Below are 22,993 nucleotides of genomic sequence, written 5' to 3'. Positions count from 1 at the left end.
TTGAGTGCGATTTTCATTAAGAGAATGTATTTCTTTTGGAGAGAAGTTTTTTAGACATTATTATTTCTAGAAAATGCTCAATTATAAAGATAAATCTATTTATATAGTGACTATTCGTGTAAACATTTAAGAGGTACAAAGGTTTGGTTTGTACTGTGCATTTATTTTCAGGGATATATCAGACAATTCATGTAAAGAATAAATATTCATAAGTATATGCAACAACTTTAAGATGAAAATTATAATATTATTTTTTTTTGCTATATGAGTGATAAGGCGTTCACTGTCATAACATCAAAACTTTACCGGCTAACACAAAGTTTATTATTCCTAATCATGCTACTATTGTCAATATAAAACAAACATTTTTTGACATTGACAGTAAGTGAGATTCTATTTTACAAACTCAAAACCGTCGTCTGCCCGCGAACCAAAGCGGAGATTGAGGTTAATTTTGGAATTGTAATATTCACAATTTTCTCATGTAAAACAAATAAAAGTCATCATGAAGAGCCTACGGACTAGTATTGTCTCCGTGTTGACATTACTTTCATTTATGACTAATTGTGAATCTGCCAAAATAAATACACCGAGAGTTTTGCTTCCATGGTTTGAAAATTTATATGTAAACTTTACTTTTGAAATCATAGAAGGTGGCTGCTATTCCTGGTAAGTTAATAAGGCTTATAAACAAAAGTTTGTAAGGTCCATAATTATTTTCTAACCGGCATATTTTTCTTAAAATAAAGGAGTTTGTCTCGGGATGACATCATTGATCTTGTGCCATTGTACGAAGATACATGGGGTCACTGTTCACGAGCTGCACGTGTTTCAGTTTCCAAAACATGTATACCGCCGGGTTCAGTAATTATACTAGCAGAAGAAGTTAATACAGGAGAGGTATGTAAAGTACAAAAACGGCGGGAATATGTCGGCATTTCGTTACTCATATTTTTTTCTTTACAGATCCTAAGAGGTGATGTGGATGTTGATATAATAAGATCATTAAAAATTATGAGTACAACTCGTAATTTATATTTGGAAGAAGCCCCCGAAGCTTTTGAAGTGGTGGCATACGATGACAAAGGTAACATGTCAATTTAAATATTTTGCATCAATTATCATATTAATTGTTCTAAATATACAGTAACTTATCACAATTAGAGTGATACATAATTAAAATGTTATTTACCCTTGACTAAAGTGTTTTATTACTAGCTTTTTTGGTGATAATTTGTATTCTAATTGTAGGAAACAAGTTTTCCTCTCTGGAAGGAATAAGTTTCACTTGGAATACTGAAAATGTGGATAATAGTGGAAATCACCCATTGATTACGTGAGTATTATTTCAATATAGTCAATTAGTTTAAAATTTAGTTTGATGCAGAGAGAGAGGAGCTTGGACATTGGAGGTGAATGTTTAACGCGCATTAGATGGGGGCCCATAAACCTTCATCTGGGTCGCAAGTCCCAGGCACTGTTGAAGCTCCTCTCCCTACATGGTGAATCCTACATAGCTGTGAATAATATAGTTTTAATGAAATGCTGAGAGGTTTATTGAAGCAGAAGTGGAGTTTACCACTATCTTTTTTTAAACTTGCATTTAGATGTTATAGCTAAATAATATATTAGGGTCATATATTACAATGTATTAAATTTGTTTTTGGGTAACAAATGGGATATGACAAAAAAAAAACTTTTTATACAGCTTTGTTTTTATGTATTTATAACTTAATGTTTATAATAATATTAATTGTCATTTTACGATCATCACTGCCAAAAGTAGTCTACATTTTTAAAAGAGCTGATACTTTTATACCACTGGGCTGATATTAATCAAATATACCCTAAAAATGGTTTTAAGGGGATGGCTATCAATTAAAAAAAATTGCATCATAATCGGTTGGGCCATTTAAAATTACACTGCCATACAGATACAAATACACACAGACATTGACATTAATTTTAAAACCTCTATTGTATAGTATTAGGAGCTAAAGGTTATAAACTATCAGCATTCAAAATTGATCTTCAAGTAATGAGATTATTTCATATTATTGTGTATAAGTTATACTTGGTCAGTATTGTTAATAATAATGTGACGTCAATAATGTAGGTAGGCCATATTATATTAGGTTCTGTCATTCAGTGTTGCTACTTACTACTCAGAACTATATATATATTACGATTTTAATATAGTTTGATTGGATACAACACTTACTTATCAATAATACTTTTGATTACAGTCTCGTCCAATGGAAAGACACTGATTATGAAGCCCCTCAAGGTATAGCTGAATTAGAAGCTCAAGGCCTACAGTCATATTCTGTGCTTCTTTATGGTCAGGCTATGGGGGAATCCCATGTTACGGTGTGTCTTGATAAAATATGTACCGACTTTTATCTTCATGTGGTTGCCAGTGTTGTTCTGACTCCGGCAGTGGCTTATGTTGCCCCCGGTGATACTTTAAGATATAAGTAAGTGGAATAGCATTTTTCAATCTATATATATTATTATTTTATGGCTTTATTAGTAAATACTCATTGATATGGGATTTAGAATGAAGCAATTTTGTTCGATTTTTTCTTTCCGTATTTTAGCATTCTGCCTTTATACCAGACGAATTTTTTGATTTCTTTGCTGTGAACCTCTAAATAATTTAAGTCTAGAAGTAATTTTGGATTATTGTTTATTTTATAAATTTTTCAGGGTTGTAAGAGCGCGTGCTGGTCGTCTGACTGTACAAGATGTGGCCGCCACAATATACAGAATGGAATTGCCACAATCTGATGTTGCCACACTAGAAGACGGCGTAAGCCTTGTCAGAGCTGCAGAAGTAGGGACATCTCATGTTTACCTTAAATCAGAGGCAACGGAAGTGGCAATGGCAACACTCACGGTTGTAGAACCATACTCTATACGCGTCACTTTAAGACCATCTAATATGATAATACGCGGTGAACAATTTACTGTACACTGTGTTGTATTCGATGAGGATGGGCACCCATTAACTGCTGGGCCGGAAATATCAATAAGGCTTACAGTGAACGGTGAAGCAGATGTCCTTTTGATGAAATCAACGGAAAACGGAACAATAACTGACGCTGTGGCCTATAATACTGGAGAGTTTACAGTTACAGCTAAATTAGTTTCGGTAGCTGGTAAAAGTATGTTTAAAAATGTAGGTATACTTATTTTAGGCTTAAATTTATATTGATTTGTGATTTTTTTTCCTTTAATATGTTAAATATTGCAGGTTGAAGGTCAAATAACTGCAAAGGCTGTAGACCCGTTAGCGATGGTGCCACCAGAAATGTTTATAGCATGGACTGAATCAAACTTGTGAGATCCTCATATTGCTTATATTATATATATGTATACTATATATATATATATTTTAATTTACTTTAACTTGGATGGTCAAGGCACAAGTGTATAGGCTTTGACTAGGCTAATGGGTTTTATATCTTAGGCGTCAACTCACATCAGGAAAAATGATATTCACTAGCCAGTTATGTATAATATTATAACAACAATAATTGTTTTGTACAAATGTATAATTTAATTTATACCAAGTATTAAGATCACTTGTGCCGGTAATTAATTAAGGAGCGTACATCATGTGCGTATATGTATATCGTTCACACTAGTGATAGTATAATAGAAAGTTTACTATTATTATAATGAATTTTTTTATCAGTTACCAAACACGAGGAATTTACTATTATTCCTAAGGAAATTAAAAAATTTTATATTATGAATTTTCAGGGAGTTCCCATTAAAACATAGCGGCGGTGGTGAAGAACATGTGACTTGGTCAGAGAGACAAGATAGCAATCTCGTGCTGACGCCAGCTGGTTTGCTAACTGTACGTGGCGTTGGACACATGGATGTCAGATTACATCTCACAAAGTATCCACATATCCAGGCGTCGGGGAGGTAATTGTAGTACATACTTTAAAAGGCTTAATTTCCATTACTATTATGTTGTTCGTTACGTTTGATGAATAAAAATATATATAACTTGCCATATGAAATAAGTGATTGTGTTACAATACATAATGCTTTAAACAGATATGCAACAATCGAATCGAAATTGAACGTCTTTTAAAGACGATGTTATTGATTGGTTTTGATATATATATAAGTAATCGAAGTTTCCAACAATAATGAGGGATATATATTTTTTTCTGTTTTAAATAAAATCGAGTCGTCACATTTATTTACAAAATTGCATATATACGGGGTGTTTAATAAATATCTAGACATCTTCAGTTTAAAATTCAGATATTATTCGATTGAAGAAAAATTATATTATATATATTATTTAATTTAAGGATTTTTTTATGACGCAATAACGTTAAACTTAACGTATCTTATTTACTTAAATTCCCTCGTTTTATAACTTTAGAACTAGATAGACCAGTAAATGAATAACCCTTTAAAATTACTACCTTTTCCTCTTGCTTATCTTTTAAACGCAATACGTGAAAGAAAAAAACACTATATATAATATTGTTGAACATTTATTAATACTGCTTTTATTTATTCCATAGTTAACCAAATCAGTTTAGATTATTTTATATTAACTTTTTAATGTCATACAGGGTGTGGTCAGCTGTTCCCGAACTCCTGCAAGTGTCGACCTCAGGAACAGCGCGCGTGGCTCGTCCTCATCATCTACACATCAAGCTCACTGGAACTCATCCGGCTACCGGGGAATTATACAACTTTAATACGTAAGATTAGAGTCGAAATATATACATTCTATATCAGAGACGAAGCCTCTCAGCATGCCTTGGATTCACCGTGCGGGTGCCGGGTCCGTCGTGTTGTAGGGAGATGAGCTTCAACAGTGCCTTGGACTTGCGACGCAGGTGTAGGTTTAAAAGGCCCCTATGTAACCGTGTGGCCACAGCCCAGAGCGGCGTGGGGCGCGGTGAGACTAGAGTCGCGGCGGGTGGGGTATTTGCGGTGGTATGTCACAGCTAGAACGCGCGCTAGAAACAAAATTATTTGTTTTGGTCGCCGCCGCGTGCGGTGCGTGTCTCCCGCGCCGCAGGTCGCGCCGCGCTCCGCGTCGCCGGTAGATGTGGCATACTTCATAGGTTGTCTACCACTTGTTTTTGCCGCTCACCGCTTACCGCGCCGCAAACCACGCCGCTCGTGGCTGTGGCCACACCTTTAAGACCCGCAATATTTTAACATATTAGAATTATAAGGAGATCAAAGTAAACAGAAGACACTCAATTAATTGTAAGAATATTTGACATAACAAAATTTTAAAATAGGGACTAATGAAAGTATTGTTTCTTCGATACAGTTCAATAATTGTACTCGGAACTTTTATTTGCTGGTAATTATTATTGGAAGTACATCCTTTTAAAATATATTTCCTTAGAAAAAATTAATAATAATCTTTATTAAGAAAAAAAAGTTAAAAGCAAATGGTATTTATAGTGATGTAATAATATATGGCGTTAATGTTTCAGCTGCAACTGCGCGTCATTTGCTGTGTCCTTAGTCGAGGGTCCGGAGCCGCAGAATGTGACGGCTGCTCCTTGGGTAAAACCAAAAGGTTGTGTATATGTTTATCGAGAATTTAGCTTTTGCAAGGTTCTCCTTACAAAACTATCAGTTGTTTTTTTTTTAAGAAAAACACAAATTGCTTTAATAGATATTGCAAATACAATAATTCTTAGTTATAAAATATATTTTTGTTTCCAAGTAAATAAAATTTCCATTAACATAAAAATAACTACTTTTTACATATACTATATATAGATAGCTGGTTAATTTATTAGTTTATTAAACATTAAGTTATTTGAGAATTTTTATTTATTTTCTTTGATATTTTTAAATAGATAAGTAATTTGAATACATGTTTCCTGTAGATGGCGCCTGTTGTGTAGTGGAGTGCACGTTTTTGTTCCGCGGCGTGTCGACGTTGCTTGTGTCCCGTGGTAGGGCTGCCGACACGGCCCGTGTGGCGGTCAGGGCTGCCCCAAGCCTATTGTGGCCGCACGCCGCCGCTCTGTTGCCTGGCGCTACGATACCTGTAAGTGGACACCTGGATTAATATATACTACAATATACAGCCAATATATAATACACAGATTATACTATAAATATACAATAAAATACAGAGATGATACAATACATACAGCATGACAATACTCAATCTATATACAATACACATAATACTAACTGCTTGGAACATATTTGCATCATAAAATACTATTTTTTTATGAATAAACAATAATTTTTTTTGTGATATTGTTGTAAGACATTATAGCTTGCTACGTTTACAACGACATTCAGACCTCATGTAAGGCTTTTAAATGAAACTAATATTTTTCGGATATACTACGCGTGCTTTAATTTTTTTGTTAAAACTACGTACTCCCGACGTTTCGGTTGCTTTTCAGCGACCGTGATCACGTAAAGTCAGTACAAAAGTAAGGCTTCATGTAAGGCTTTTAAAGTATTCATTATGTTTAACATTATAATTAACTCAATTAAAAAATATGTGACATCTGTTATCAAAGGGAACAGTATGACATCTTACTATTGCTGAACCGAACAGGCCTTTAATAAATGGCAATGTCTGCCTCATAATACACATATAAAATATAATATGATATATGATCTTGATATGTGAGAAAAAAGTGATTAAAATATATTAAACATATTAAAAATTCTGTCTATATATACTAGGTGATCGGCGAGGGTGAATCACTAATTCCTCAGTCGAGTCAGCCGAGGGTCGCTGAACTCATCGGTCGTGATGGCGTTCCGCCCCACAATTATCCTGATGCCCAACTGTTCACCCTTAAATGCCAAAGGGTAAGTTTGAATTGCACCATAATACTAAAAAGTTTAGAAGCCGAAACTCAAAACGGACAGTATGTAGGTGTTTCATTAAATACATTTTTGTTAAATTAATGTTTAAGTAATAATCTTTTTATGTATTGGAAATGTTGTATGATTGTTACATTAGCTTAAATTTTTAAATGTGTAAAATATACATATATTACGTATATATGTACATAATGTTTGTATATATTTACACCGATGATGAATAATTTTATGTATAGTGAAACTGTACAGCGAGACGTAACTGTAATATTGAAGCGTTACGTTTATTAAAGTCTGTTGCAAAGATATTATAAAATGTTTGCTCTGTCTCCTAAGAACACTATTGTATGTTTTAGTATAATTTTAATATATATTAAATTATTATTATTAGAAAGGTGAAGCGTTGGTGGAATTATCATCGTTGCAAGAGGAACGCGAGTCAGTGTCTCTTGAGACGTGGTGCTCGTCGCACGTGACGCGAGTTCGACTCGATCCTCCGGACACGCAAGGAAATTGTTCAGGACCGAGGTATATCCAGCATCCTTATTATGAGTTTTAACTGTCGAACTATATACTATATACAGAGCGTCTACGGTTTTTCATTTATAAGTCAAAACGCGCCGGTCATGAAATTTAACTTGATTTTATATTTTTATTTCAATTTAAATTTATTAATGGTAATCGGAATTTTATACATATGGTTATATCAGGGGTTTCTATATTTATACTGTCCACTCTGAGAATAATTTTTTTTTAACGCACCCATTTTTACACTCACCGAGAAACCATTATGACTACAAATTTATTTAATTAATTACTGTGAGCTACGTTGGAGTCCTTATTTTTTGTGGGTCTCTTACTGCCCCTTTAGGTTTTTATAGAGGGCGTTAGCGCCCACTTTGGGAAAGTCTATTATATAGGATGTTTAGTGTCTGATAGTAAGATACATTTTATTGAATTTCCAGGCTGTGGTTGCGTCCCGGGCAAGAAGTGCCCATAAAGGTGACTCTGTTTGACACAATAGGAAGACAGCTATTGGACGAAGATGGACCGATTATGCAATGGGATGTACAACCTTATCATATAGGGATAGGTGTCAAAACCACAGACCGATTGTTTGTAGAGACAAACAGTAAATATGCTCCGGTACCAGTACCTGATAAATATTATCAAGTAAGATACATTTATATCCTATTCTTAAGTAAATAATTGATGAGACAATTTGTAGGCTATTATAATGTTTGTTATAATAACTGAGAACTTTACCATAAGTTTGAGACACTATGCACAGAGCGTTTCCAGTTTCTCATAAAAAAATATGCTTTGTCACCATCTTGTGCGAAGATTTATTTTAAAATGCGGAAACGACGTCACAGTGTGACGACTTGTGATTAGAGTACTCGTTTTAATTTGTATTTTTTTTATGTACCCACGAATTAATTTTTTTTTTAAATTTTGACAGCTAGTAGTGGCAACGGAACAGGCTATAGGATGGAGCGGTTCTATAAAAGCCGCAATTCCTGATACTTCAGCGACGATACAAGCCAAAGTTGTTTCTCCCTTGAAATGCGACCCTATGAAGGTATGATTTTTATATACTGTAATAGAATTAAGCAATGCATAATGGGATATAAGATTTTCGCGAGTATTCATAGAAATAAAATTATAATTTTTCGGATTTATAATTATTTTTGATCAAATTTTCTGCCCGTGATCGCTGTGGTTGCTGCAAAGTAACCGAAGGGGAGTATGTTGCTAAAATAGTTATAAAAGCGTAGTAAATCCGATAAATATTAGTTTGAGTTGAATTAAGTAATTCATGTATTATAATTAATTTTTTCGTTTATAGGTTCACATCGCATGGGAAGGGGAAACCGTGCCTAATATATCAGCCGTCAGCGGCGGCAGCGGAAAATATATAGTCGAAACCCCGAAAGGTTGATATTTTTAGTTAATTAATATTAAAATTTAACTAACTGATAACAGAATAAGATTTAACACTTAACATTTAACACAACCTTTGAGAGTTCTAGATATAGTTTTTACTGGTTGGTTCTAGGAGTGACAGCATCCGTTGATGAAGGCAGATTATCAGCAGTGTTGCCAACGCCGGGTACTTATGATCTGACTGTGGCAGATTCATGTGTTAGCGGCGAGAAGAACATTGTTGAGGTATTAATAAGAATTCAAATAGATAGTATATAATGATAAAATCATTGACCTAGCAGTTTCAACCCTGAAACCTCATTGTATAGCATGCCAGGTGCTTTGTAATAGAGTATAGTGACGAGACTGATCTAACAAGATCAACATTGCTCTCATGTTAGAAAACTAATTATACGGGCGTTGTTGAGGTATATTATGATTTTTTTTTCACATATCTTTTTGTTGATGTTGTTAGTTAAATATATTAAAAACAAATACAGTATAATAGTCGGCTCGTGTCTTGGCGTAGTGGGGATAAGTTAGCGCATGTACATTTACTGCAACAAAAAATGCTTACTTTTGATGCTTATCAGTAGCAAACACTTGTAACAGTAATAGACGATGGGTCCAATTAAAGTGCTCGCAAGTGTACCGCGCCCCGCGTCATACCTGTAATACATAAAAATCGTATTCTGCCCATCTATCGTGTCTTACCAAGTTACACTCTGTCAACTATATCATAAGCTGAAATATTGATTTTTTTTTATTGCTCCATAGTATAATTTCTTTATAGAAAAATCGATTCAAGTTACTGAGAATTGAAGTCATTAATTTATATTATTATTTCATACATCTATGATCATTGCGTTCATAATGAAGCCATCTGTTTACTCGTTCTCTGTAGGAATGAGATAAGTATTACATATAACGACACGCAGAACTGTTATACGATGTTTTCTTGTTTAAAATTCCAGGTCATTATAGAAGAGGTTCTGAGTGTGGAGGTATCAGCCGCGAGGGCTGTGTGTGTCGACAATTGTATTCCCATCAGAGCGCTGGTGAAAGGCGTCTCCCATAGATATCTAGCCACTAGCCGGGAACCAGATTGGAAGACGGAGGGCGACATTGTAGTTAGGAAGGGACAACTGTGTGGCCTCAGGGAAGGGGTCGGAAGAGTTAGAGCTTCTTTGGGGGGTGTATGGAGTCAATCTGTTGAGGTGACTACATGACAAAAAATATTGGACAATAGTTTTTTAGGACTATCTTGTTATATATAATTTATCCCGGTTACAGTGTAGTAGATCGGCAATTTAATAAATGTCTCATACTTGGGTCTCATACTTTTCTTGAGCCTGTACATGATTTTTTGTTCAATTCTGTTTCTAATGTGATTTGAGTATTTTTTGATAGTAGTATATTCATAATTCATGTTTTAGGTGTACATATGAAGTTTTCTACACGTTATAATGACTGCAATGTGTTTTGATTTCAAGGTGTGGGTATTTCCGTCGCTGGCGATTGTTCCTGAGAGGTCAAGGATCGCGGTGGGAGGACGCGTCCACCTCAACCACGCGGGAGGTCCCCCGCGACACCTCGCCTCGCTATTGTATACCGGCGGTGGAGAGCACGCGCAGGTTATATACCTTATGTATATATATATGTATATATATATGTATATATATGGCGGCACGTCGATTTTGAATTAGTTTAATAATTTGCCTTATAAGTAATTTAGTCGATCTGTTTCACAAAAATTATGAGCGGCCAGTGCCGAATAGGGTAGTGATTGTCACTGAGAGTGAGGACGGCCATTATGCTATGGATAACTGTCAAACGAAGTGCACAAGTCTAACCTAACGGCTCATAATCCATTTTCATCTTATTATTTGAGTGTGATTTTAAATACAATTATAAAGAAATCGAGTAATAAGATATTGGACAGTACAAATGTGCTCTTATTTCGAGTTCCAATCGTTACAACGCCCATGATGGATACCTATAGCCGAGACCGCCGTGAGGCACCATCTTGACGCTCTTATATATATCTTATGTGTTCGTATGTAAGTGTGTGACTATAGATATGTGAAGTAACGGTGAAGTTTAAGGATAAATTAATTTAGAATGTCTATATTCAATATATGAGTAATATTATTATTGAAATTACATTAACAATTCTCAGCTTAATATGTTTTGTTTTGTAAATAGTCTTTTAGGGGATTTTGAACTACATTTTAATAGAAATATGGCATATATTAATAATTTAACAAACACATTATTTCCTCTCTCCATGTTAGGTTTCTTCGTCTGGTGTGATACAAGGCTTATACCCGGGAAGTACTCGAGTCAAGCTCGTGGCAGTTGATGCTGCCAACGTTGAACTGGCGAGTGCCGAGGCCGAAATTGAGGTGACTACACAGATTAAATATACCTTACACATAGAGTTATCTATATTTAAGTAATAATTAATTTTCATACATGTTTTAAAATAACAGCAGTTGTTGGCGATTTCAAGAATAACGAAAAAAAATTATCCTTTGCAATTTGAATATAAAAATAGAATGTCAAACAGACAACTAAAATTATCATAATTATACTTAATTAATTATAAAGTGAAAAAAAGCACATCTAATAATACAATCTAGAGTGTTCTGCTTAACAGGGTGTAACATAGAAACATGATAAATGTTACCATCATTTTTAATTATCAATGTATATAAAACGCATTATATATATATGGACGTCTCTCGAACACCCGAACAACCTTTACACAGTGATGATAATATAATTATATTTTTAAAAGTAGTCACTTTTTCTAAACAATGTTCTTTTTTGACAACAGATAACTAATAATAATTTTTATTAGGTTGTGCCTATAACCACGCTCCAAGTGCGGGCGGCGACACAAACTTTGTTAGTGGGGTCGCCCGGACCCGTGTGGATTGAAGCTGCGGGGTTGACAGCGACCGCTCTATCCTCGCTCCAACCGTTGCCTCGAGTCACTTGGGCATTACGGGACCCCACCATGGCCAGGATATACACGTCGCATATTGACGGTTAGTGCAGAGTTAATGGAATTGTTTTTGAAAGAGTTAATTAAGAAGATTAATGGAATTGTTTTTTAAAGAACTCTTTTAGAAGACTAATGGAATTATTTTTGAAACAATTAATTTAAGAATTAATGTAGAAGATTAATAGATTTTTTTTAAAGAACTAATTTAGTAGATTAATGAAATTGTTTTGGAAAAAATTAATTTAAGAAGACTAATGGAATTGTTTTTGAAATAAATAATTTATGAATTAATGTAGAAAATTTTTGGTATTCTTTTTGAAAGGAAGATAAGAACCTGCAACCTTCCGAATGTCGCTTTCCAGTAACAGTTTCCAATCTTACTCGCATAGATGGATTCTGCATTCCAATAATATCTACTTGAATTTTGATTTTTATTGTCAAAATTTTTGTTATATTAAAAACTTAAATGTACGAATTTAACTTAAATACGCTTTATTAAACTACATATTTATAATATTCCAGATCGATTGGAGAGGTCGGTTGTTGAAGGACTATCAATACGAGTGGTGCCCTTAAAGCCCGGTGTCATCACACTCGATGTCAGAGTAAGGAACATGGGACAAGTTAGTACAATATTTATTATACAATACACGCTATAGCCGTATAAACTATAAACACAAATTACTTATAACTTTGTAATTTTGATAAGAAAAAAAATTGAGTATTAATTTTCATATATATGTAAAATTAATATATAATAGTATTTCTAAACCAAAATTAGTCTCAGATACTCTTTGTATCAGACATCTGCCGGTGGAGGTCTCATCACAACCAGAATAGACAGACAACTAAAACATGTTAAAAATATTCTATCATCATATAATTTATTGAAAAGCGGCCATTTTGTTATCACAAACGGTCACTTTAATTTTATTATTAATATGTTAATACATGTTACATGTCACAGGTCGCTGAAACTCGTTCCTGGGACAGTACCATCGAGATTCTTGGTGTATCAGATATCCGCACCTCCATAGAAGGCTTGAGAGATATAAACTCTGGTGAGATGTTATCCCTGGCCGTTGGTTCCACCGTTCGTTTGAAGTCATTACCTAAAGGACGGTGGTCTTCCTATCAGGATGGTATGTGTACATATTTATACGTAAAAAACATATATTTTATTATTGCTAATGATTACCGATGTTTGATTGATTTTGATATATAAAATTATTCTGTTTTAAAACCGGTATATTTTTTTCTTCAGAGGTGTTACTAATATCCATAGAAATAATGTCCTCATGTAATGTCTATAGTATTTCTTTGTGTTAATCCTGTTTTATTGTTGTTTTGTTTTAATTTCTGTTAAATTTCTGTACTAAGGGACTTCCTGTAACTATGGCAGCCACTTGGGGCTATTTATTTTATATTTTCATTTTTATACCCAACATATAACATTTTTTTATTAATGTTGCTTAGTAATTTGTGGTAACATATATCTGCTTCAAGCTACTTGCAAAACAATTGTGTTTGTAAATTTTAGCAAAGCTTTTATTCTTATTATTTTTAAAAGTTATTTAATTCTGAATAAACTTGTTATAAACAAATAAAATCTCTTTAGTCAAAATGTTTTTTGACTCATAAGTAATTTTCATAGACAAAGTTCTATAAAGATATGTTAAATTTAATTAAGACATTTATTTTAAAGTGGGAGATTTCTAAATATTATTTAACTATCGTTTATTTTGCAGGTTGTTTTGAGATTTTCGACAATGGTGATGTGAGGGCTTTGAGACCGGGACACGGAGTCATCATCACGACACACAAGGATGAGAGAAATAATATAGAGAGACAAGCGGTTAGTTCATAAAGATATTTATATTTAATAGGTATTATATATATAATTATAATACCTATATATATATATATATATATAATTATGAATAAATAACTATTAAATACATTTAATCTATATACAATATACATATATAAGAAAATGCTAGTTACACTATTTATCACTCAATAACAGCTGTACGGGCTTGGCTGAAAAGTGGTGGACTTGGCTTAGAACAACGAAAATGGCATAAGATACTTTTCATCTCATTGAAAAAAAATTAAAATAAGTTGATCACATCTTCAAAATCTTCTTATCTGCTTTCTTTAAGGAGGAATAGAATTTGCCCGTTCAGTTATAAATTTCTAGTTCTGAAATTAACGCAGACGAAGTCGTGGGCTAAAACTAGGCTATATATATATACACATTTATTCCTAATAACATACCACATATCAATTCTTATATAAAAACCAAATGAATGTTGCTCCATTTTTTTTATCAATGTCATAAAGAAAATAACTGATCTAATATGAATAAGATTTGATAATTTTATCTTTATGTATATGTACAGAGAAAGTACTTTTAAATCACAAATTTCTTAATTAACATCATTATGTTTGACAAAACAAATTGGTTGGTACCATTTTGTATTTTAATGTGAAGAGTCGGTACTAGACACACCTAGTTAATAGGGAATTTAAATAATGACAAGTCTCCAAAAATTATTATATAACCTGATCCAAAGGACTACTGGTGCTATATTGGATACTATTCTGATTTAAAAGGACTTTTCATGAATACATTACAAGCGACGTGATTTTTATTTTTATTTCTATACTGCCATTTGTTCTTTAGTTGTTACACAATTCAACTTAAATGAATACAAAATCAACAATCCATGAATAAAATTGTAATTAATATGTGGATTATATAAAATAGTTGTTTGCAATATAACAATAAGGCAAAATGTTCTTGCGATTAGATTTATTCCTTTGGAAGTACCTTATTTGTTGATAAAAATTCATACAACATGTATAAAGTCAAAAGTTTACCAAACAATGTGTACAAAATTGACCAATCAATTTTGATCATGCGGTCAAGCTTTAAAAATCAATCGAATTTACTTTGAAATACTTAGTTAATTTATTAAAAAAAAAAATGTCTACAGTTAGTATAATAATAATGTTTTAGATATTTTATTAATTACAGGTAATACATGTTGAGGTCGCCTCCCCCTACTACTGTACAGTCGAGCCGGCGGAGTCTTCGGAAACGTGGGAGTCCTTGAGGGTTGTGACGAGGAGCGTCCTTGGTAGGGAGCTGTTGTCACCCCAGGCCAATGTCTCCGTGATGACGTCACTGCCGGCGAGGATACGTAGGAACTTAAACAGGTATACGATTAGACTTCGAGAATTTTTAACGCGCAAGGACTATTGGCTTTTCTGTAATAATAAAGTACATATTTTGGACTCAAAATATTTTTATAATTTTATGACGTAGCTTATATTAAATTTTGATCTTGTTTTGTAAATCTGACGATTCCAGGACGAATGGAAGTCGTCTATAGATTTGATGTCCTCGAGAGTGTCAGAATATGCAAAATGAAAGCATTATTATACTATGTTATGTTCATAGAGGGTTTTTTATAATTTGGTACCTCGTGTTCCTTAGAATAAGACTCGACATTCTAATAGATGAAAAAGTCGCTATTTCTCTCCCTTTTATTCAAAAAAAATTGTAAATTGACTTAAATGTTTATTTCTAACGATACAAATTTTACAGTGCTCGCGGTAGCGAGATTACTCTCAGTGGTCTAGACTCGAATGGAGCTTTTATGAGCTTCGAAAGTTCCTTAGCTGGTGTTACCGTCTCAGACGAGGTCTTCATACCAGGATCCGACGCATACGCCAATAGGATAGTGGGTAAGCAGATCAAAGCTAATCGACAATATGTTACAGTATTTGTCTGATACTGAAGCATAGAATCCCAACTCAAGAGAAATATTTAAAAAAGCAAGATATTCATATGTAGCCAAAATTACTTTTTCTGCACAAGCTACCGAATACTGAATAGAGATTTTGGGAATATTAATAATAATAAATTAATCTAAAAAAATGTTGTATTTCAGCGACGGGAGGATCCGCTTTGTGTATCGAAGGTTCGGGTTGGACGGTTCCAGCGGGGATCCAGGCGGTCTCCGGCGCGGGGCTGACACTGGCGGTGCTGATGTCGGATGCACCTGCCATGCACGTTTTGCGACTCGATCGACCGCCATCTACCGTCAACATTCTGCAACTTCCGCTCTCTAAGGTGACGACTACGATCACTGACTGCAAATAAAGATGCTGTTGTTAGCGCGAGCTGGTGCAACGTAGCAGTTTAAATTATATGCGTTCGAAATAACATAGGCGTAACATACATTTATATTAAAATAGAAAATATTTTGTTTTGAATCCTTAGCCTTCAGTATGTTGTGATATCACTAAATATCAAAGCAACGCTGAATGTAATATTTTTTGATACAAATATTTTGGTTGCGTTACACCTTCATAAGCAATTAATTGATATAAGATGAATTTTTCAAATCGCTAAGTTTCATTTTTGTCACATTTTTTTGTATTAAAATTCATATGAGCAGATAATATAATGATATTAATGTATTATCAGATGGAATTTCTTCCCGGAGAATGGCCGGCGTCCCTCGTACCTCTCTCCATCCAAGCGGAGGGACTCACGTCGGGCCCTCTCCTGTGTACTGAAGAACAAAAGTATGCTCTAGCCGGAGTAGACGTTGATGTGCCATTTAACTGTCGAACGGCCGCCCCGTTTGCAGCGCAAGCTGTTCTGGATATTCCCAACGGTACATTACATAGCATGTTGCAGTGAAGCATTTCTTTAAATCTCACAATGCTGATGTTTGGTACTATTTTTGTTATTGGTATCCATGAATATGTAATTTTTGTTGATATGTGATTGTATTCTTCAGGACGACACGGCTGTGCCATTATCCCAGGAAATGAAATAAACGAGGCAGTCGAGGTGGAGCTGTGTGCCGAGTGGGGCGTTTTGAGCACTTGTACTAAAGTACAGTTGTTGCCGCCGATACAATTGTCACAAACACGAATATCACTGCTGAATCCCCCTTCTATGTTTATTATTAATGGACACCCGAACGCTCTGAAGGCGGTCAAAATTACACCGTCGCCCGGTCTGAAAGTTGAAACGAATTCGAGGGAAGGTCAAATAAGTGTAACGGTTAAATCCGAAAGTACGACCTGTGGCGTTGGATGGGTCAACGTTATATCGAAATTAACGTCTCAAGAAATCAGGGTCGAGGTCGAGAGAGAATGCGAAATAGCTTGCGGGACGTTGCTGGGAGTTTTATTTTCTATAATGAAACCCTATCTATCAACTCTAGTGACGGTCGCCGTTATAGCCGTTGGATATTTGTATGGTGAGTCTGCCAAATACTAATGTTTTTGTTTTTTTTTTATGATTATACGTTAGCAAGTGTTATGATTTTTGTTTGCAGTTCAAAATCATCTACAGCAAAAAGGTCAGATACAGTTGCCAAAGCCACCGCAGACTACTCTTCAGACTCCGCTGCCAGAGCCTCGGAGTCGGACGTGGTCGCGGAGTCCCTACGCCTCCAACCCATCAGCACCCGTGTATGGTGACACCAGCATGTTACCAGATGCGAGCTTCTCGCCGACATCCACTAGAATACATTCAAGACTACTTTAGTGTTTTTTGCAAGTTAAAATGTGTAACTGTGGAAAAAAAATAACTGACTTGAAATGTGAATTTGTTAGGCATATAAGGTATAGTACATCAGATAACTACACTGTCGCTTAAATGTGCCTGGACCGAGTGATTTTAATGATAATTATTGTTATTTAAAACCCCGAAGTGACGCAAGTATTATGTCTAATTGTAAAGAAATGTAAAAATATTAAGTAAACTGAATTCGACTAGTCAATATAAACGTGACGCATCTTCAATTGTCTTTAAGAAAATATTCTTAATGATTGTACATTATAATTCAAGGATTAGATGCTATCTTCTTCTTTACACTTGCTGAAACTATTTCAATTTACATGGATATATTATTAACAATACACGCATAGCTCTTTATTTAATATCAGAAGACTAAAACCCGGATATTTTAATAAATCATTAAAAACATATTTATAAAATATCTATAGTCTTCAATCTTTGTTTTATAGATGTTAAGTTATTTTTTCATTGAGAGATAATAAAAATATTCTTACAAACAACTACAATTAACATAATCCAGAACATATATATATACATTTATTTAATGTAGTAAGTAAATGTAAAATATGTGCAGCCCTTTTCCTTGTTCTGAGTTGTTCCAAATAATGCTTATGTAAGGGAATCAATAAGATAACGACTACAATTTTAATTGACTTATTTCGTTCTTGACATAATCAAGTAAATAGAACAACAATAACTAACTTAGAATATTTTTGTGAGTGACTTTAAAGTTTTTAGCTTTTAATATAAAAAGTTGTGATGTTAATAAAATATATTTTTCATAATATCTTTTATTTCACTAATTCAAGCCTAGGGTATTCGTTTTAAATACATTTAGTTAACATTTTCTAACATAATACAATCTTTATGCAGATTAAAAATAAAGGAAGATATGAATAATAATTTTAAAATGTTTCATTAAGCATTTCCAAAAGATCTTCTTGAGGAGATTTCGGAACATTGGCTGAATATGTTAAGTCACTGTTCCTATGTTTTATACATGCTGTTATGTTTTCATATTCAACGGTTTTAGTAATTGTTATTATTTTTCGTTTCTGATCTTCGTTTCGAAAATCAATTGGCAGTTTTAATTCTAAGACTTTATCTTCATTGCATCCTTTATCGATCGATGGTAATAAGCAATTAATTTCATTTGTTTCGATACAACGATGCTCATTGTCATGGTATAGGTTGTTTTTATTACTATAATCGTATTTATACACATTTTCTCCTAGATTGTTTAAAATTTTTGAATTTATTGAACTAGGTAAGGAGAATGTTCCGTCTTTTTTCTGTAAACCTAGTCTAATAAGAACTGAAATCTTGGTGTGGTATTCTGAGAACCAAAGTATTAACGTAGTGCACAAACAGTGAAAATCGTTATCAGAAAATTTGTCAATTAACTTTTCAAATTTGTTGAGTGCATTTTCAAAAATAAATTTCGAAAAGTACTCCGGCATCAAAGTCATCACATTCCTTAGATGTCGCTTGCTAATGTCAAAAACATTTTGAGTTGTTGCTACTGAGAGCTGCCATTTGAATAGCATTGTCATTAGGTCCCATAATTTGCTCTTGGAATAATCGTCGAGTTTCATAATGGATGTTTCACATATATCCTGAAGTAACTGTTTTATTACTTTGTGCGTTGCCACCGGCTGTGGCAAGAATAGCTCATCCAGCAACTTCGGGTGTAACAATACGGTAACGAGATCGGTCATTACTAAAAAAAAGCAAAACACCGTAGGTAGTTTGTGATATAAAATGTTGTGTATGTATCATATTAACATATTATATTTTTACCTCTTTCAGATTTCTCCAAAGGAACACTTTGAGTTTTTAAACGTTGGTCAATAACATAAATCATTTCACAACCTAAATTAATTACTATAAAAGGAGTCGCAAAGTGAGACATTTTTTGTTAATAGGCACAGAAATAGCACTTTACCATGAATATGATTATCGATTCCTGTTACCAGGGAGTGGTAGAAAAACTCACTAAGCAAGGTGTGATTAAAGATATATCAAAGGAATTACTAAAATTAGAAACAAATGATGAAAGAACACTTTTTGTGTACAGTATTTTAGAAGACTTAAATAGTTTCCCTAACGTTTTAAAACTAGGCAAATCAAATGACATATCAACCCATTATCGTTGTCTTGGCAACATATATTACCAACAAAATGATTTCTTTAAAGCTTTTCAGTATTACAATGTGTCATTGACAAATGCGCCATATAACTCTGAAAATTATTGTACTGCGATATCTAACAGATCCATTGTCTTGTATAAGTTAAAAAAATATAAAGAAAGTTTAAAGGATGTAGAGTATGTATTGTCATTGGACTGTCCTGAAAAATTATTGGAAAAGTTAAACACTAGAAAGAACATGTGCATCAAGGCTCTAGCTGGAGAACCAAAATACACCAACAAGATGGAAAAAGTAGAAAGTTTAGTTACAATGAAGGGGCCCTGTGACCCAACATATGTTTGTGCCAGTTCTAAGTTAGAGGTAGTCTACTCGGATGAAATGGGTCGACATGTATGTGCAAAAGAGGATATAAATGTTGGAGAAGTGTTGGTCATTGAGGATCCTTACTTCACATTGCTGTTAAAGTCTCAGTACTTGTTATGTTGCAGTTACTGTTTATTGTCTAATTTAAATCTTTTGCCTTGCAATAACTGTTGCTTTGCAATGTACTGTAGTGAGGAATGCAAAGTTAGAGCACTCAAAGAATACCACTCAGTAGAATGTGATCTAATGGCAACACTATTTAAAATGGAGTTCACCAAGTTAGAATTAAGTGCACTCAGGACAGTTATTAAAGCCCGTAATGATCATGCTGATTGGAAGAGTTTGTTTGAAACAATTAAAGAGGCTGACGCTAATATGAACACAAAACACCAGGGTCAAGTCAAGGTTGGGGATAAGTGGTTATATGATTCAAAGTACTACACATCAATACACACTCTAGCTACAAATGTAGAAAAGCGATCTATTTCTGACATATTTCAGAAGGCAATTTCAGCTGCTGTGTTTTTGAGGTTTCTCAAATTGAATACAACCTTTCTCCAGTGTGACAACAATGAAGAACAGGATGAAATTTTTAAATGTGTGGCGGGTCTCTTATTGTTACATCTAATGACAGTTCCAACAAACATGCATGGTATATCAACCAATGTTATGAATGAAAATGGTCTTCTTTTAAGTGATGTTAGTGTAGCCAGCGGTGCATATGCATTCTTGAGTTTGATTAATCATTCGTGTGCTCCCAATGTTGTTAGATTTAGTAAAGAGGGTGAGGGTATTATGACCCTTTTTGCTCTGCGGCCTATCAAGAAGGGAATGCAAATATTTGATAATTATGGGTAAGTGGTAAAATATTAATATTATAAAATTGGTTAATTTTGTTGCCATGATATAGTTTTTTGTAAATTTGGTGGACTTTATAGGTCCAGATGAACTTAAGTGTTTGAGAAATAAATTTTCATTTAATATACTATGGTTATTGCATTTTTATACATAGTAGTAATTAATTGTTACTAAGAAGTTGAATGATAAGAAATAGATTACTAAAAAGTACCAAACATAACATTCATCAATTGGTTTTCGATATTGTAAGGAATCTTAAAATTAGTTCAGCAATTTACAGGTATTAAGTTCGTTATTTTTCAATTTAGTGTTTGGCATTTTGACGTTAATAGAGAAGAAAAAAATATCTATGAAATCAAATCGGGATATCCAAATGAAGTTAATCTTGAGGTTACACATTCATAATTCTATCTTATTACCAGGTCGCATCACGCTATGGAAGATTACAGTAGTCGGCAAAGTTCTTTGAAGTTCCAATATAAATTTACTTGTGTCTGTGAGGCATGCGTCGACAAATGGCCTACGTATGTGCAATTGAATATGATGCCAACCAAGGACCTGCCAGTGAAAATTTGCCAAAAGAAAAAGAGCGTTTTGAACCAGCATGCGATACGTCAATTACAAAATGGCGACGTCTGCACAGCTCTGAATATTTATAAGGACCTATGTGTTTTATGTGAGCAATTTGACAAATATGCACCCTGTGTTGAGCTCTGCGATTGTCAGGAAGCATTAAAACAGTGTTTTATGATCTTCGAAGGCTTCCGTACATTTGGCAGCGATGACGTCATTGAATGGACAGAAATCACTACGAAGACATTCAATGGTCCTGAAATCGGAGCGCTCAACAAGTTTTTCTTTCCACAAGAAGTATAAATGCTGCTTATATAATTTTTATTGATCAACACAAATATTATATGCACATATTATATAAATATATTTATATAATCTGTGTATTTTTTATCACCGCTTAGCATATTTAGTTCAAAGTTATCGATTCAATAGTTTCGACTTTCGAGTTTTGACAGTTATTTATGAGCGCATAACGCTATAACTATTGGTATTAAGTTGAAGATGTAAACTCGTCCTAAGTGGAAAGTTCTAACTACGTGTGTACAATTCATTCGTTAACTTTAACATGGTAAACTTCATCGAGTTGATTTAGTGATTTATGAATCTTAAGCGTTAACTAGTCGTTAATATAATTAACGATTTTCTTAATTAAGCTCATTACTTTTATTGTCAACAACTGACACTAGTTCCTAAAGTTCCTTTAAAGTGCTTTTTATTAGTATTGAAAAAATATATTCGTAGATATTTTTATTGTTGCTATAATTATTATAAAAATATTATATTAATCGTTTTATTTCGTATGATTCTCAGAATACCACAATAATTATTTTAAGATTTGAATCTAGATATATAATCGTATTTTTATAATGGAAATGACTATTGTATTTGTTTTTAATAAAGTTTATATATTGATAATTTGTTTATAATTTTATACAATTTATGCCAATTATGATGCCATGTGGGATGGAAGATGTGATTATACCTTCAGTGGTAAGCTAGGTTAAATACTAATCAAAGGGCATGTTTTACTGGCAGAACAGCTATCTAATCCTTATCATTCAAGTTGGCCAGTGATTATTGTTTCATTTGGTTTTACTGATTCTTTGAAAATACTAAACGGGTAACAGAACATTACTCACATTCAGGAGTAGACATATCAGGATATAAATATTGTAAGGAAAGAAAGGTATAAAAAAACCAAGGTGTCCTATGTGTTATATAAATCATAATTTTAAAATACAAATTATTTTGCAGAACTGAACAAAATAACAGAAATTTTGTATATAGCTTTTCAACATCCATGGATATTAAATGATTATTAACTATTAATAAAAAGGATAAAATTTGGAGAAGAAACTTTCTATATATATTTTCTTCGAAATGAACTGAAAATTTTATCAATTATATAGAATATTCCAGATGAAAGGCAGTACTAAATTTCATAAATCTTGACTAGTTTTATGATAACATATTTTTATTTCGTGTTCTTAAATTGACAGAGCCGATGATGGTTTTGGTTGGTCGAGGTGAGTTTGATTCCCGGATAACTGCTCTTTTTATTATTGAACAAATATAGTATCATTTTTGGCAACACTCATTCTTCAAAATTTATTCATTTGTCCCATCCTGCTCAATAAGTATTTAATA

General features: G+C 33.5%; 3 protein-coding genes across 3 annotated transcripts; 2 read left to right on the top strand and 1 right to left on the bottom strand.

Annotated features, from left to right (window-relative positions):
* The first annotated feature begins 401 nt into the window (after nucleotides 1-401).
* On the top strand, nucleotides 402-18,187 carry LOC116771416 (uncharacterized). Its single transcript, XM_061523313.1, has 30 exons — nucleotides 402-669; nucleotides 750-900; nucleotides 967-1,087; nucleotides 1,252-1,336; nucleotides 2,247-2,477; nucleotides 2,710-3,181; nucleotides 3,257-3,342; nucleotides 3,769-3,939; nucleotides 4,608-4,739; nucleotides 5,493-5,578; nucleotides 5,895-6,058; nucleotides 6,718-6,846; nucleotides 7,250-7,386; nucleotides 7,824-8,031; nucleotides 8,321-8,440; nucleotides 8,708-8,795; nucleotides 8,918-9,030; nucleotides 9,759-10,001; nucleotides 10,278-10,418; nucleotides 11,079-11,189; nucleotides 11,648-11,837; nucleotides 12,317-12,417; nucleotides 12,762-12,936; nucleotides 13,543-13,649; nucleotides 14,835-15,016; nucleotides 15,408-15,547; nucleotides 15,754-15,935; nucleotides 16,293-16,485; nucleotides 16,612-17,079; nucleotides 17,158-18,187. Exons 1-30 carry the CDS (start codon nucleotides 506-508, stop codon nucleotides 17,367-17,369), a joined length of 5,103 nt encoding a protein of 1,700 aa, XP_061379297.1. The 5' UTR covers nucleotides 402-505; the 3' UTR covers nucleotides 17,370-18,187.
* Nucleotides 17,879-19,345, bottom strand: LOC116771189 (protein OSCP1). Its single transcript, XM_032662962.2, has 2 exons — nucleotides 19,203-19,345; nucleotides 17,879-19,122 (listed from the first exon to the last, which is right to left on the bottom strand). Exons 1-2 carry the CDS (start codon nucleotides 19,312-19,314, stop codon nucleotides 18,308-18,310), a joined length of 927 nt encoding a protein of 308 aa, XP_032518853.2. The 5' UTR covers nucleotides 19,315-19,345; the 3' UTR covers nucleotides 17,879-18,307.
* Nucleotides 19,346-19,348: 3 nt separating this feature from the next.
* LOC116771188 (SET and MYND domain-containing protein 4) lies at nucleotides 19,349-22,261 on the top strand. The gene is made up of 2 exons (XM_032662961.2): nucleotides 19,349-20,769; nucleotides 21,196-22,261. Exons 1-2 carry the CDS (start codon nucleotides 19,349-19,351, stop codon nucleotides 21,647-21,649), a joined length of 1,875 nt encoding a protein of 624 aa, XP_032518852.1. The 3' UTR covers nucleotides 21,650-22,261.
* The last annotated feature ends 732 nt before the right edge of the window (nucleotides 22,262-22,993 follow it).

The sequence above is a fragment of the Danaus plexippus genome, chromosome 17 (assembly GCF_018135715.1).
Source record: "Danaus plexippus chromosome 17, MEX_DaPlex, whole genome shotgun sequence".
NCBI classification, from domain to species: domain Eukaryota; kingdom Metazoa; phylum Arthropoda; class Insecta; order Lepidoptera; family Nymphalidae; genus Danaus; species Danaus plexippus.
The sequence above is the reverse complement of the archived record's forward strand: the minus strand, read 5'-3'. Positions and strand labels throughout refer to the sequence as shown.